The 15028-nt window shown below is 50.0% G+C and overlaps 1 protein-coding gene across 1 annotated transcript in view; it reads right to left on the reverse strand.

Moving 5' to 3' along the window:
* Positions 1 to 11012, reverse strand: part of TNFSF15 (TNF superfamily member 15) — an 18508-nt gene extending 7496 nt beyond the window's left edge. The window contains exons 1-3 of the mRNA XM_042830774.1: positions 10576 to 11012; positions 4475 to 4526; positions 4066 to 4113 (exon numbers count right to left, since the gene is read on the reverse strand). Coding sequence (XP_042686708.1) covers positions 4066 to 4113; positions 4475 to 4526; positions 10576 to 10767 — 292 coding nt within the window. The 5' untranslated portion in view covers positions 10768 to 11012. The remainder of the gene's footprint in view (positions 1 to 4065; positions 4114 to 4474; positions 4527 to 10575) is intronic.
* Between the last annotated feature and the right edge of the window lie 4016 nt (positions 11013 to 15028).

Raw genomic sequence — 15028 nt, forward strand, 5'->3', positions numbered from 1 at the left:
TAACCCGTAGGAAAACAAGCTGCTGTTAGAAGTGCAATTTCTTGCATATTCTCTCAGTAGCACAACAAAATAATGGCTTTTTTCCCAGCCTGCCTGTCAGTGCTCGGAAAAATTAAATCCCTCTATCTTTTCCCAGAAGGCAAAGCACATGGAGTATTTCTTTGCTGGAAGACGATAGACGGGGACTGTGATAGCAAGCCAAGCTAAAATATAAAAGCATTATAAAGAATGTGAGGCTTAGAGGAAACAGAGCTTTGCTGTTATAGAAAGAGAGGAGGAAATAAAGCAAAAGCACTCATGGTCTGTGTCCTCGTCTGCTTTGGGACCCGGCAAAAACTAACACAGCACTGGGGTCACCGTGGCTAAGGAGTAAGGCCTCTCTGAGATAGGGTGGTGGCAGAGGAAGATAAGGAAAGATGATAACATTTCCTGAAAGAGTTCTGGGCTCTCTTCCATCTTGGGTAGTTAGGGAAAAAATTGAGGAGAAGGTTCGGGAGAAATGTTCTTTTTCTACATATCCAATGACGCATTTAAGATGTCAGCAACACTCATTTCTTCAGTGTTTTTAATAAGTACGAAGCCTCTCATATGAAACACATTATTTCATAACTTCTGGAATGAGGCAATTCTAAGTTTTATGGCTCTAACCTTCCTTTTAGGTTAAAACTCACTTGGTTGATGCTCTCCATTTTCAGGCTGGTCAAATTTCCCCGTGCTTTAGAGATATATCAGGAAAGGTGCATGTTGAAGTGCCTCTGAATATCCTATGCCTCCTTTTCCAGCACAGCTGTACTTGTCATTCATTTACTTCTTAAGTATATGGAGCTGCACTTCCTGCAGATGCACATCTTATGCTAATCTCTGAAGTAAATAAAATCTGCTTTCACTATGGGATTTACTGCTGCAGTTCCTTCAAGTTTCCCTTTCACTTTCATTTTTTTGTGCATCTCTCAGACATAAAATTTCTTCTCTTTCCCTAAAATCCCTTTTGGTTTAGCCACTTGCTGGGGAATCCCTGTCACTTGGTTGCATTGGTGGCATGCTGGTGAACTTGGGTTTCTACGGTTCATGGCCCTCACTGGTGACACTGAGCTATACCTTAGGAAGGAGATGAGGGCCTTGGACTCTTACACAGCTCTGGTCTCATACTGCACAAGTTGCAAAGCACAGAGGCTGTAGGGTCTCTGTTTTTCAAGAAATTTAACGATTGATCTTAAAACCACAAAATCATACGATCACAGAATGGCCTGGGTTGCAAAGAAGCACAATGCTCATCAGTTCCAACCCCTGCTGTGTGCAGGTCGCCAACCAGCAGCCCAGGCTGCCCAGAGCCACATCCAGCCTGGCCTTGAATGCCTGCAGGGATGGAGCATCCACAGCCTCCTTGGGCAGCCTGTTCCAGTGCCTCACCACCCTCTGGCTGAAAAACTTCCTCCTAATATCCAACCTAAACTTCCCCTGTCTCAGTTTAAAATCATTCCCCCTTACTTGTCCTATCTCTATCCACCCTCATAAACAGCCATTCCCCCTCCTGTTTACACGCTCCCTCCAAGCTAAACAAGCCCAGTTCCCTCAACATTTCCTCATAGGAGAGGCTGCCAAACAGCCAAGTGGAGCCAGGAAGTTATTTTCTACCCAGATTTAGCGAGGTGTTCAGATAGCATCACAGCACAGCAAGTGCTGGACAGGTCTTTGGTTGGGTGTCTGTCACACGCTTCATCCAACTGTGCCATGCCATCTCATGCAGGCGCAGGTCTGCCTCCTGACCTGAAGCACAGCTCCATAAGGGCTGCAGGGATGGTGGTGGTCAGCACCAAATCTGAACTACTGCATGGGAAACAGTGAGGGTGGAGAAAAGCCCCAGCTGGGGTTCACACTGACTGTTCTTCAGTGGCAGACAGGGAGAGGAGGTCTTGGTGTCGGTACGGATGAGTCCAAACTGCTCTGTGTATTTTCCAGAGGCCAAGGACAGGTGGAGAAAAGGAACAGAGACCCAAACATTGAGTCATCCTGCTACTGCTAATTTAGTGGTGCATTCCCGTGTTAAACACTCTGGTTAGTTCTCATTCCTCTCACTCTGCTTTTACATTTAAAACATACGTTCCTAAACCCAGAAGGAGAGAGGGGCAGCTGGAGCTCTGGAGAAGATCTGCCATGAGGAAAGGCACCTAGCCTGCTATCTGCACAGTGAACCAGGCACCTGAAGTGGGGGAATGTACAAAAGATCTGAAGAATAATTATTCCTTTTTCACTTTCTCTGCCCAAGTCGTGGTTTCAGAGAAGTGAAGACCAGAAGGACACCCAGGAAATCATTATACAACAAGTTTAGAACAACGCCAGACTTCTGCATTGAGCTCAGGAAATCATTGCTGCAGGGTGCAGAAAAGCAAAAGAGAAGTGCTTGAACCCAACAAGAAAGCTTAAAGCCAAGTTCACGGAAGCCTAGTTTCCTGGTGGCTCGGTGGCACAGCAGCCTGGTTGCAGCCTTCAGCTCAGGCTCTCGACTCTGTTATGCACAGATAAGAAGTGAGAAAATTCCCCTCGCTTTTTCCTTCTCCCTGATAGCATTGATGGGGCTGAGGCAGGAGGCGGACAGGCCCCATCCCAGGGCACTGCTTGGGAGTGATGGTGGAGGAGTTTCAAACAGAGGCCTGAGAAAACTTAAAGCAAACTGTTGGGTGCTTCCCTGTGACAGTTGGACTTTTGTGCAACCCAGGGAAGTTCCCATCAGCAGAGAAACACTTGGGTTGCAATTGTGAGTCAGCTGCACTGAGAGCCTCTGGGTCTTGGTCATGTGGAGATTTGGGAAACAAAGGGACCTACATTAGCAGCCAAGGTCCTTCTTCTGCAGACCTGAGGGAACAGCATGGAGCTGTCAGGGGATGGCCCAGTGGGGTTGGGGAATGGCTGTGCCCCAGAGGGCAGTGAGCACAGCCCTGGAGCTCAGGGAGCACTGGGAAACTGCTCTCAGCCATAGGGCTGGGGGTTGGGGGGTCCTGTGTGGAGCTGGGTTGGGCTCAGTGATCCCTGTGGGTTCCTTCCAACTCAGGATATTCTGTGGTTCTGTGATTTTATGTATTTTGAGCAAGCACAGATCCATTTTGCAGTTCTATCCACCTGTGTGTAGAAAGGGTTGGGACATAGGAGTGCATTAAGAAGGAGCTTGGGGTTAGGGAAAGTAAACAAACTATAGTGGTTGACAAATCAGCCCTGAAGCTCTGATAACCTCACACATACACGTGTTAAGCCTCGTGTAACTTCTTGCACGCTTCAAGTTACTACAGGGCTCCTCTGGGACAACACACAGGCTACTGGGGAAGCCTCTGCAAGTGAGCTATATTTTGGAAAGGTGTAAATTATCTTAGTGGACATAAGGGGGGAGTCCAGAGCAGCTGGAGAGCTCCTCAGCTCTCAGTCCCATCCACTCAGGAAACTACAAATCTTTTTTCTTCAGGTAGTATTCCCTAAGTTCCTTTCAATGTGCTGACAGCCCCAGCTTTGATGCTGAGGTGGTGATATTCTGAGCTGGCATCTTCCTAGCCAACACAAGCTGAGAGGTTCAGCTGCATACAGCTCTTCCCTTGGTTGCTCCAATGCACGTTACGTGTGACCTCACCAAAACCAGGAAGCTATTGATGGGAATGTGGTGTGCGTGGCTTCAGGTTGCACTTGCAGAAAATATAAGCACCCCAAAACCGGCCTTATTTGGTCTTATTTTACTCCAGAACTGGCAGATCTTTCTAACTCACAGCTCACTTGGGCTCTTCCCACCAATGTTCTCAGCAGACCCAGCAGATCACTAACATGACAGGCAGCACTGAAGCTCAGTTACAGGAACCCAAGTGCTCACACAATGACAGCAACAGCCCAGGGAAGTGGCAATGTTTGCCAGTTGCCTCCTCCGTGGGCCCTTTCCTATAATCACTGCTGTGGTCAAGGAGACAAAGCTGGTGACTTCTTCCACTGCATCTTGCAGCTTGATTCTATCAGACCCTATAAACCTTGGTTATTGCACTGCAACACCTGTGAGACCCAAAGGAAACACTGGTTTGGAACAAGCATTACCTGTCAGGTGTGCTCTTGGCTTCTCGGCACTGGGAAGTGTGTCTGTAACTGGGGGAAAAAGAGAAAAAAAGTTTAAGTGTGTGGAGGGAAGGTGTGAGGGATGAACTTACAGGCTCCCAAATCCACACTTCGGCCCATAAGGGAGATATGTTGGTCCCAGCGAAATGCTGGGAGGTGTGAGCCCACCTGGGATGGAGTTGGCCCTGTCTGGGGTTGGGAATGCTCACCCCTCGCTATGGCCCCAGCTGTACCCATCTCCCCACATCCCGCGACCCTGCCCTGCCCTGACATGCTTGGATCCTCGTGGTGAGGGCAGGCAGGGAGCTGTCTGGCCCAGGGGCTGTGTCAGCAATTGCAAAACCTCGGCAAACAAAGATGATGGGGATGGGAAAAGGGCTGGCACACTTACCAGCAGCTACTGCCCGCTGCTTCAGAAAGTGAGAGCTCCTCTCATCCACGACCTGCAAGAGAGATGTGCAAGCAGTTAGCTCCAGGGCTCCTGCACCACATCCAGTTTGCTTATCCCCCAGAACAGGAGATGGTACTCTGATACCCTCCTCCTCCTCCTCAGTTAAAGCTTTTATGTAAAAGGACAAGCCCTGACAGAGCTTTGCTTCAGTGCAAGTTTCTTGCTGCTTGTTTGAAGCCACCCACATCTCAGGCAGGTGTTGGGGCAGGAGCTGGGCTGTTGTAGTGGCTGTGCTCAGCTCGTGGGTTGGACAAACCCCTGCACCCCTCTCCCTTGGGGAGAACTGAGGGAAGGAGCCATCGCTCCTGGGCCAGTGCCTCTGCATAGCACTGCTGGAGCACTGCTGCCTGGTGGCTGCTGTCTCCATCTGTGCAGTGAAATGGAGCAAGCAGCACAGCACGAGATGCTCTTCCCTGCTTCAAACATCTGCATGGTGCATTTGAAACACCAGTAAAGAGGTGTATCATCTACATACCTGCAGCTTCTCTTTCCACACCTGCATTATTTCAGGCTGCAAGTCTACTGCTTAGGCATATCTTGAATTGTGGGCAAGATAGACTTATTTCACATTTGTTTGCACCTTAAACCTTCCTCCAGCACTAAGCATGAGCACATCCCCACAGTGACAGCGCCTGTGCCAAGCAGTGCCAGCCTTTGGGTTGAGCAGCAAAAAGAAGAAGGGGCTGCTGGCTGCGTGCTATGCTGACAGGCTGCTTCCAGCTCACACCCTGCCATGCTGCTGTAGCTCCAGCCCTCCTCCAGCAGCTTGGAAAGCAGTGTGGCTGCAGGGGGAAGGAAGGAGCTGCGAGATGCTGGCTGTGCATCCCTGTGACATATTTATCAAATAATGTACTTTCAAACAATGCTAAGTGCCACAAAGAGCCACAAATCAATCACAAATCACAACACTTAACGATGTAACTTCAGCTGAGCTGTTTGCTTAAAGCCTAACTTCACGTATCTTATGTACACTCAGGTGTTGAAATAAAAGCAGAGGTGAGAGGGAAGAGGGAAGGACCCCACTGCTCAAAGACATCAAAATGGTTTTGTCTGCCAGTGGTAAAGAAGCTTTTTATGCAACCTCCGTTCACTTGTTTCCAAAGAATGCCAGATGGATGCTCCTCAAGCAGCAGCTGCACTTCTGTGCCCTGAAGAGCAGCAGTGCTGAAGAGCTGTGCTGCATGGTGTGAATGTGTTCTTTGCGTGGCAAAGGTGGAGTTTTTATTCCTAATTGTGCTGTTTGATAAGGACACAAACCTCAGTTTAAACAGAAAACATTTTAGTACTTAAAAAGGCTACACAATAGCCTGATGTTAGCAATGCTTGTGCTGCTGATGTACACTAGGGGTGTGGATGAGGTGCATAAAGAGCTTTCAGGATGAGGAGGGGTGAGGGAGAGCCAGGCAGCACAAGGCAGTAGAGAAATCACACAATTAGCATTTTTCTCTATTCTCCTTTCTTGCTTAGCTGTGCTTCTGTAAAGTTCACCAAGTGGCCACAGTTTTCCCTTTGGTTACAGCAGAGAAAATGTAAGCAGCATTGAGCAACTTTGAAAATCCCGCCCTACAGCTGAGCTGGGAGCAAAGGGCATCTCCAGCACCTATGGTAATCCTGAAAGCTGCAGTATGCAAAACTCCACTACTACCCAAAGTCCCACCACATTTACATCTACAGCCCAGGAGGAGGGCAAACACAAAACATCCCCTTTGCACCTCAAGGAAGGGCTGGGTTTGTCCAGGAGAACTGCCTGGGAAAAACAGGCTGGCAGTGGAGGTGGGGGGATTCATGAGCCAAACATCCCCAGCTCCATTTTTAGCACAAGGTGCAATCTCATGGCAGGTCTCTGCAGGGCACACATGGTGCTTGCACTTGGTTTTCCTCAGCCCAGGGGTGCTGCATGGCCTGGATTTTTGGCAAAAGCTGTCCTTAATGCTGGATGCATTTTGCCTGGGCTGTGGCATATACTGGTTGTTCTGCCCATGAGAACCATAAGCATCAAAGAACAGTTTTATGGCTTTTGGAAGAGTCTCCCACACCCAGGACATGGCACAAGGCTCCCTGCTGCTCCCCCAGCACCTCTACATCCTTATGGATCAAGAAGTCATTTTGAATCACAGTCATTATGGCTGGAGAAGACCATTAATATTAACTAGTCCAAAGATCAGCCCATGCCCACTACTCACATCCCTCACTGTGACATATACCCTCTTCTTGAAAACCTCATGGGATGGTAACTCCACCACCTCCTTGGGCTTCTCCTTCCCACTTGGGCAGGCCATGAGGGCATCTGGCTCTGCGTGGGTTACAGCTCTGCCAATCTTATTCTGATATTTGCTGCTTCATCCTTTTGGACTATAAGATGGAAACCCAGGCTGAGCTTCTGGCTCCTCTCGTGTCTCAAGGCTGACATGGCACACAGGTACACGTGCAAATTTTTTGTCTGGTTTCACATTGAACCTCCCTTGTGCCATGCTTGTGGTCCTGCCACGCTAAGGTTCCCAGCAGCACAAGCCCAGGTACCAATATCTGCAGGGCAGGCCTTGACTTTCAGCTTTATGGAACGAATGGAGTGAGTTGCTGGGATGGATGGAGATGCTTGCCTGGCTTCCCTTCATTTGCGCATTCAGATTAAAACTTGGCCTTCCTTCTGGGAAGGATGCCCCGCAGCCTTTTATGATTTCCTGCTAATAGCCCAAACTGTGTCAATGCTTAGAAAACCCTATTTCCTCACCTCGCTTTGTCTTGAAGAACAAAAGAAAGTGATTTCTACTTCCAGCAGGGAAGCCGCGTGTAAACCTGGAAGGTGTCCAGGGAACCCATCATCAAGCCTCAGTTACTCACACAAGACGCAGCTCACCACAAGAAAGAGAAACGGTGGTTCGCACGTGTTGCTGTGATGACATAACTGCTCTTCCCTAAAAGGGGCATTTCCTGAGGAAAAGGTGAGCTTATGTCCCTTCTGAGAGCATGACACCACGGGCACCCACACAGAAGCTGAGTTGAACAACCGTCTCACCCTGCAGCCACAGAGGCACACCCTGCTTGCACAACCCTCCCCCTCCTCCTTGCTCCAGGAAGGATGGGTGCAGGGATTTTCTACGTGCTTCTCACCCGTTCGGCTGCACCAGTTCCTCCCAGTTGGTGCTGGAGCTGTGGCCCAGAACTGGCCAGAGTGCAGTGGAAAAAGATAATCCTGTATGGGCTGAGCTCTGGTCCTGTGGTACTCCTGCCGTGAGCTCACTGCTGCAAGGGTCAGCGAGCAAACTCATGTCAGCTGCAAAGCAGGGCCAGCCCACCTGCTTCCAGTGTGCCCAGGGCACCCACAGCCCAAAAGCACTGCTGTGAGGGCTTCCGAACACATAGAGCCACAGAACTGCTCAGGTTGGATAAGATGCTAAAGATCGTCAAGTCCAACCACATCGTAATCGTGCTAGCCTAACTCTGACAGCCCACCACTAAATCATGGCCCTGAGCACCACATCCAGGTGGTTTTTAAACACACTCAAGGATGCTGACTCAACCACCTCCCTGGGCAGCCCATTCCACTGCTTAAAAACCCTTCATGTAAATAATATTTTCCTTATACCCAACCTAAACCTCCCTGGTGCAACTTGAGGCAGTTTACCCTCATCCTGTCACCTGTCACAAGTGAGAAGAGACCAACCCTGCTCTTGCTGCAATCTCTATTTAAAGACAGCAAGATGGCCCCAGTTCCTTCAGTCTCTCCTCGTAGGGCCATATTCTCCAAGCTCTCCACAAGACTTGCTGCCCTTCTTTGGACCTGCTCCAGTGCCTCAGTGTCATTTCTGTACTGAGGTGCCCCAAACTGAACACAGTACTCGAGGTGAGGCCTCAGCAACGCTGAGAACAGGGCAAGATGACTCCCCCAGTCCTGCTCACCACACCATCCCTGATCCAAGCCAGGATGCCGTTGGCCTTCTTGGCCACCTGAGCACACTGCTGCTCACATTCAGCCGACTGTCCATCCGTACACCAAGGTCCCTTTCCATCAGGCAGCTTTCCAGCCACTCATCCCCAAGCCTGTAGGATTACCTGGGCTTGTTGTGACCACAATGCAAGACATGCCTTCTCCCAGCTAAGTTCTTCATTAATGAGACATGTGAAGGCATCCTCCAGCAACACAATTCTAATTGTATAAATGCAGCTGGAAACACAAAAAGACCTGGTCCTGAGAGCCTGTATACTCAGAACCTCTCCTCTGGATCCAGCTGTGCTGCAGACATGCTGAGCTCAGAGGGGTGAACATCAAGCAAGCAAACCCTCCCCCCCAATGCACTCTGCTGCTGGACAAAGCTGGTGACACACTCAGAGTTTGGAGGAATGAATGAAAAGCTCAGCAAATGCAGCACAGTGCTGCCAGGCACACCCCCACCCAGCTTAGCACTGGTACCATGGGCACACAGCCAGCCCTGGTGCTTTTCCTGCCTCAGTGGGACGTGCAAAGGTTGCAAAGCAACTGATCACCTCATTGCATCACCGTGGGATTATTACACTCTAATTCACTGCATGTGCATAGAAGTACATGCTTGTGAAGGGCATGTATAGGCTAGAGCAAACCTAATGGCTTACATTGCTCTTTTCCTCTTAAAAAAAAAACAGACCCTGACACAAACACTTTTCTCTATTGACTGTGCCAGCAGAATAGGAACAAGGAATGCACTATTCTACCTAACAGCTTGCATTCTATCGTTAATTCCTTCTATTACTAAATCTCTTTAAGGTCATCTCAGGAATTGAACTGTTCTGCTTGGAACCTCAGAGGGAGGGAACAGCAAGAGGAAAGAGACAGCCCCCCAAATGCCTTCTGACTGCATGCACCCACTCCATAAACAGCAGGAGGGTCAGCACAGCAGTAAGCGCTTCCACACATGCAAGAAATCAGCATGTTTAGCAATCTGAGGTGCCAGGGTGTTGCACCTCCTGCAAGCTAGGTGCAAAGTTAACATGGAAGATGCTGCACCAGGAGCTGCCTCTGCTTGCGTATAAACTCAGGTTCAAAGCAGGGCCAGAGCTTTTCTACGCAGCCAAACAAGCAGAGGCACAGAGCTGCGGGCACAGCTGTCAGACTATCTAAATACACACAAGCAAAATGGTTGCTGCATCCAAAATTTACCCTCGAGGCCACTTATTAACACTGCTGTCTTCTGCTGTCCCTAAGTGACGAGCAGACTAATTGAGTGCAGAATTTCAGACCTGCAGCTAACATTCCTTCAAACCTTCATTCTTCAGAGCTGTATGTGTGTGCTCTTCTAACACAGGGCAGTCCTGATAGATTCATAGGATAGAATGGAAAGAAGCACTTGCAGGCAGGAGTAGGGCAGCACAGAAGAGCTTTAGTGGTGACCATCTTCACCAGCCCAGGAGCAAAGAGAGCTCAGCTGTCCTATCAAAGAGATGAGAACTTCCCCAGATGTAGAGAAAGTTTTGATAGGGAGCAAATCCCACAGTGGGAAATTTAGGGTCAGGCCCCATAGTTGTCCCAGATGGTATCTGTGCAGGGCTGTACTTTAATAACACGTGAGAGCTGCTGCTGTCTGCTGGGTGATGTATGATGGGCACTGAGCCACTGACATCAGCGTTTGGTCAGCAGATGCTTGCTGAAATAGGACATGGGAGGGGAAGTCTCAGAGCTCATCTGAAAGGAGGGAGGAAAATGAGTATCAAAATCTGGCTGAGATCAGTGAAGAGACACAGATTTCAACCAAACAGAGATTCCCCTTAAGAATTTCAAGCAGCATGCCAGCAAAAGTTTTAAAGGCATATCTTGTACTGTGAGCAGAGTGAAATAAAGACAGGAGGAGCAGGGACTGAGCAAAAATCAGCTATAACCTCAGCAGATTGGCTCTGCACGAGGATGACAGCATGTAACAGCGTGCTTCTCTCCTGCCCTTAAACACAAGAAACTCAAAGAGAGAACCAGACCCAGAAAATTTGGAGAAAAAAAAAACCAAAAAACAACAGAACACAACTACAAGGGGAGAGGTAGAACTTCCACAGGTGGAGATACGGCAGCGCCTTACCTGGGGGCAGGAGGTGGGTGCTCGCAGGTTCCCAGCCAGCAGGTATGCGATGGGCAGCGCCAGCAGCAGCACGGCCAGCAGGCAGAGCAGCACGGCGCAGCGCATCCTCCTCAGGTCCTCCCTGATGCGCATCCTGGAGGCTTGGCCGGTCGCCGAAGCCTCCTCCAGGGTTATTTCAGCCCTGTGATCCATGCCGGCAATTGGCTTACGAGCTGCCGCTGAGCCTGGCAATGGCTAAACCTCCTCTGCTTTCTGCCCTGCATGGAGACCCCCATTAAATAAGAGCTGCCCGGAGTGTGGGAAGGCACCGACACACACACACCCTCCCTCCCGAGGAATGCACCGCCTACAATAGAAACCTAGCTCAGGGAAGGGAGCACCGCGGCTCCCCGAGCTCCCCGGGATGCCTGCTGTCTGCCTCTGCCTTTTTTTTCCCCTCGCCGTGCGGGAGGAAGCTAGGAAAGTCCCAGTGGGTGGAACCAGGATAAACTCTGCTGCCGGGCTGGATGAGCTTGAAAGCTTTTCCGCGTGGCGAAGGGAACGTGAAACCAATGGGAGGGAAAGTGAGAAGCAAAGGGGGAGCACGAGGGCGAGCGGCCGTGGCACGGTTTCAGCGCGGCATGCAGAGGAAAGGGAAGTGCTGCAGGGAAGGCGAGGAGCACCCAGGAGGGGTCCTGGACCCTGATGTACGGGTTAGTTCTCAAGTGTTAACAGGATGCTCCGTGTTGGTTCTGTGCACCTTTTGCAGCACGCAGCCAAGGGTCAGGTCCAGAGAGCAATACCTTCATCACTATGCTCTCACAGGAGTCTGCGTCCTCTGCTTGGAAGGAGGAAAGCTGGGAACCCATTGCACGTGGGGAAATGTGAAAATGGCATGTCATCCTGCCCTGCTGATAGCTGCTACCTCAGAGAGAAGGGTGCTGCACAGCGTGGTTCAGGCAAGGACGCTCCTGCAGCAGCTCCTGCTGCTCTCAGAGGGCCCTTGTGTACCACACTGCAGGAGATGATGGAGATGATGGAGATGATGGAGATGATGGAGATGATGGAGATGATGGAGATGGGGCCCTCAGGGCCGAGCCAAAGCTTTGAAACGGGAAGGTTTTCCTACAGAAGCATTGTCTCCTCAAAACTGAAACGTTCACACATGCTGATGCGTGGAAACTTCTTTTTCCCTCAGTGTGGATTTTTCTTTTCTGTTTTCAGTGAGAGAGCATTAAGTTTTGGTTCCTTCTATCTCTCACATCAAAAATGTTTCAGAGTTTTGTTACTAGAAAATGACATCTGAGCGATGAAAGTAGTTGCTTGTATCCCAACCTGCCTGCTGCACTCCAGTCACTTGCAGAGGAATAGCCCATAAAAATTCAACCTTATCACTTTAATTTTGATAACACTGTTAGAAGCCTTCTTATCAGAGGATACATTAGTAATACCTTCTGGTGCAGCCCTTTGTGTGTCACAAAGTATGCAGGCAGGAGCAGGAAATGCTGAAAGCCTTTGGGTTGGTTTAGGGAGAGGGGACAGAGAGCTGCCGAAGCACCGAGGGATGCATGCTGCAATCCATGGCAAAGGCCTTGCCAGTCCTTTGTGACCTCGGACAAGTTGCTGACTTTGTTTTCTTCTCTAATTCAACGTTTGTTTTCATTCAGGCTTTAAAAGGAGGAGAAGTGTTGTCGTCTATTTTTAAAGCATCCAGAGCTGATTTCACTGTAGCTCCATTAGTCACATATATTTTTTTTTCCAAAGGGCAAGAATGTGCTCCTGGGAGCAGCAGCACGAGAACCCATAGTTCTGTGGAAGTGCCGTGTAGAGATGCAATGTTGTGTTTGCTAGGATCCCAGATGCTTATTCTAGGGCACAGTATTACAAAATTAGAACTAACACTTGGAAATTAACATTCCCTTCATCACGAGTGCCCACAAATACTGAATGCACATCTGAAGCATGCCTTTCATGGAGGTCCCACCACGCTGCACTGGGTTTGGCAGGAAGGGGCAGCCCTGCTTGGCTGTCTGTCTGTCCATCCTGGTGCTCTCCAAACACCTCGTGCTGCTCCCTTCAGTGCCCTGCTGCTCCTACCTGTGACCCCTGACAAGTTGGTATCAATGAGAGAAAAGTCTGCAGCGATCACCAGCCAGCTCCCTTCATGAGTTTAACAACCTCTAAAGGGGGGAAATGTTTTACTGTAAACACATGGGAACTCAGAGATGTTTTAGGAGAAGAAAAAGCACAGATGGAGTTAGAGATCCCTGAGAGGAGGAAGGAACATCCTGTCATCAGGGCAGTCCACCTGCATGCTGCTGCCTTGTCTTTTTTTCCCGGAGTACTTTTTGTTCTGTCTGCAAGCTTGTGCATGATACACATGAGGATAAATACGCTGAATCATATATATGGTAAGGATGAAGCAGCATGAATAGGGATGGTACTGCAGGTACATTTTGTTCATCTTGGGAGCTACTTTGCATGTAGTGTCTTTATTCATTCCTTATCTACACCAAACAGTGGCTGTTGGTTTTAGTTTTTAAACTTGCAGCAAGTTTGGAGAAAAAAAAATTGAGCATTCAAAGGCCATTTCACACTTTTTGGTGGACTAGGTGACCTTTAAGGGTCCATTCCAACTCAAATGATTCCATAATTCCATGACTGAGTTTGCAAAGTGCTTTTGGTGCAGTGTGGTTAAATGTTTTATCTACGAGATTCAATCCTGTGAGATTCCCCTTAAGAAAGACAGAGCACAGCATGCCCTTCAGCTGGGAGCAGAGGGGGAAGCAATGTGTGATATTTGCTCTTCACCATATTGCCATCTCCTTCCTGCTCAGTGTTTTACTCGCTCACCTGGAGTCTCCCATTTACACAGCATGGACAGGCTGCAGCTGCTCACCAAGCACTTCTGGTCTTGGTCACAGCATCCCTGGTTGCCATTTTGTCCTTCCCTTATGTTGCTGTCACCCCAGTGCCATGGCTGTTGGGTTCTGGCCCCTTCTTGGTTGTGGTTTCCCCACTGTCCCTGTGACCATCCATACCCTCCAGCACTTGGGGCTGTATGAGAAAAACATGCAACGTGTGCTTCTGAGCCAACCAGGGGAGGGGTGAGAGCAAAACGTGCTGCTGGTGTAGAGACTTCTCACCCCATGGACACCAACGTGTTGCTGGTTACAATTGCTGTCTTTGAGAAGAGCAGGGCTGGAGGGAAGGCAGGGTACTGGGGCTCAGCTTGGTGTGCCAGCACTGCCAGCACCACCACTGTGGAACAGGATGTGTGTCCTCCCTCATGCACCACAGCTGTGGGAGGGCTTCGCCGTGAGCAAGGTCAGGTATGGATGTGTGTCAGGAGGGGCTTTTCACACCAGTCCTCACTGTTGCACAACCCTGTTCCCAGCAGGAACGCAGCCGATCGGTGGAAGTATCACCCAATTAGACTGGGTTTGTCTCCAGACAAGAGACACGGACCTGCTCCTCGAGCTGCCCCTGGCCAGGGCATGACGTGAGACGGGAAGGAGTGGGAGGATGCGGAATGGTTTCCTACCTGCAATGCCATGTCCCTGCTGTGACCTCCCGTCTCCCTGCTGCCGAAAGCCTCCCGCTGCCGTCCCGTGAGTGTCGTGTAAGCACATTTCCCTCCCACGCACCCTAAAAAGGAGATCAGCGGGGAGACAGTCAGCCAGCCAGTGTGGGGAACTGCACCAAGAATGCCATGGCCCCGGGGAATGCCACTCCCACATCCCTGGCTGTGGAGGAGGCAGGGATGGTGGGATGGGAGCTGCTACCAGCTCCTGGGAGCTGTGCCACGCCACGATCTCTGGGAGAGCCTTCCAGAGCAAATCCGGGGCTATTCCCACTTGTGTGCTGTGGCAAACCGTGATCCTTGTCAGCATGATGTAAGCTTGTGACTGTGCTGAACTGCCTCACCTTGTTCTGCCACCAAGAGATGCTCACAGGAGCGAGACGTGGTGAGGCCCAGGCAAAGTAGATCCATGGTCTCTGGTGCTCAGGTCGCACTTCTCACCCCTGTGCCTTCACTCAGGAGGGAAAGGCAAATAGCACTCAGGATGCTTGGCGTTCCTCTTGTGTTGAGTGCAGTGGGGCAGAAAGGGATGGCACAAGAGAACTGCAATGGCACAAGGTCCCCTAGAATAATTTTGAAGCAATGTTGACCCAACCTGACATGGCTCCCGTGGGGTGTAGGCCCTGAAAGAAATCATCCCCGACCAGGCAAACTACTTGTTTTGCCCCAAATTGCTGCTCAGGAGGGAGTGACGTACATCTTTTGTATGATCAAGGGATAAAAATCATGGCATGACCTGGGGAAGAACTTGACAAGGCTTCCCTTGCATACTAGTGTCTCTCCTCTCTCTTGAAACCGGGAGAACTCAAGTGCAGGTCTCCCTGCTCTGCTCTGATTTCCTCCTTTGCCCAAGGTATTTTTCCTCTAGCACTTATTCAGGAGTTGTGGTGA

Source organism: Centrocercus urophasianus, unplaced genomic scaffold (assembly GCF_019232065.1).
Source record: "Centrocercus urophasianus isolate 14NV4802_14NV808 unplaced genomic scaffold, USGS_Curo_1.0 seq_34, whole genome shotgun sequence".
In the NCBI taxonomy this organism is placed as follows: Eukaryota; Metazoa; Chordata; class Aves; order Galliformes; family Phasianidae; genus Centrocercus; species Centrocercus urophasianus.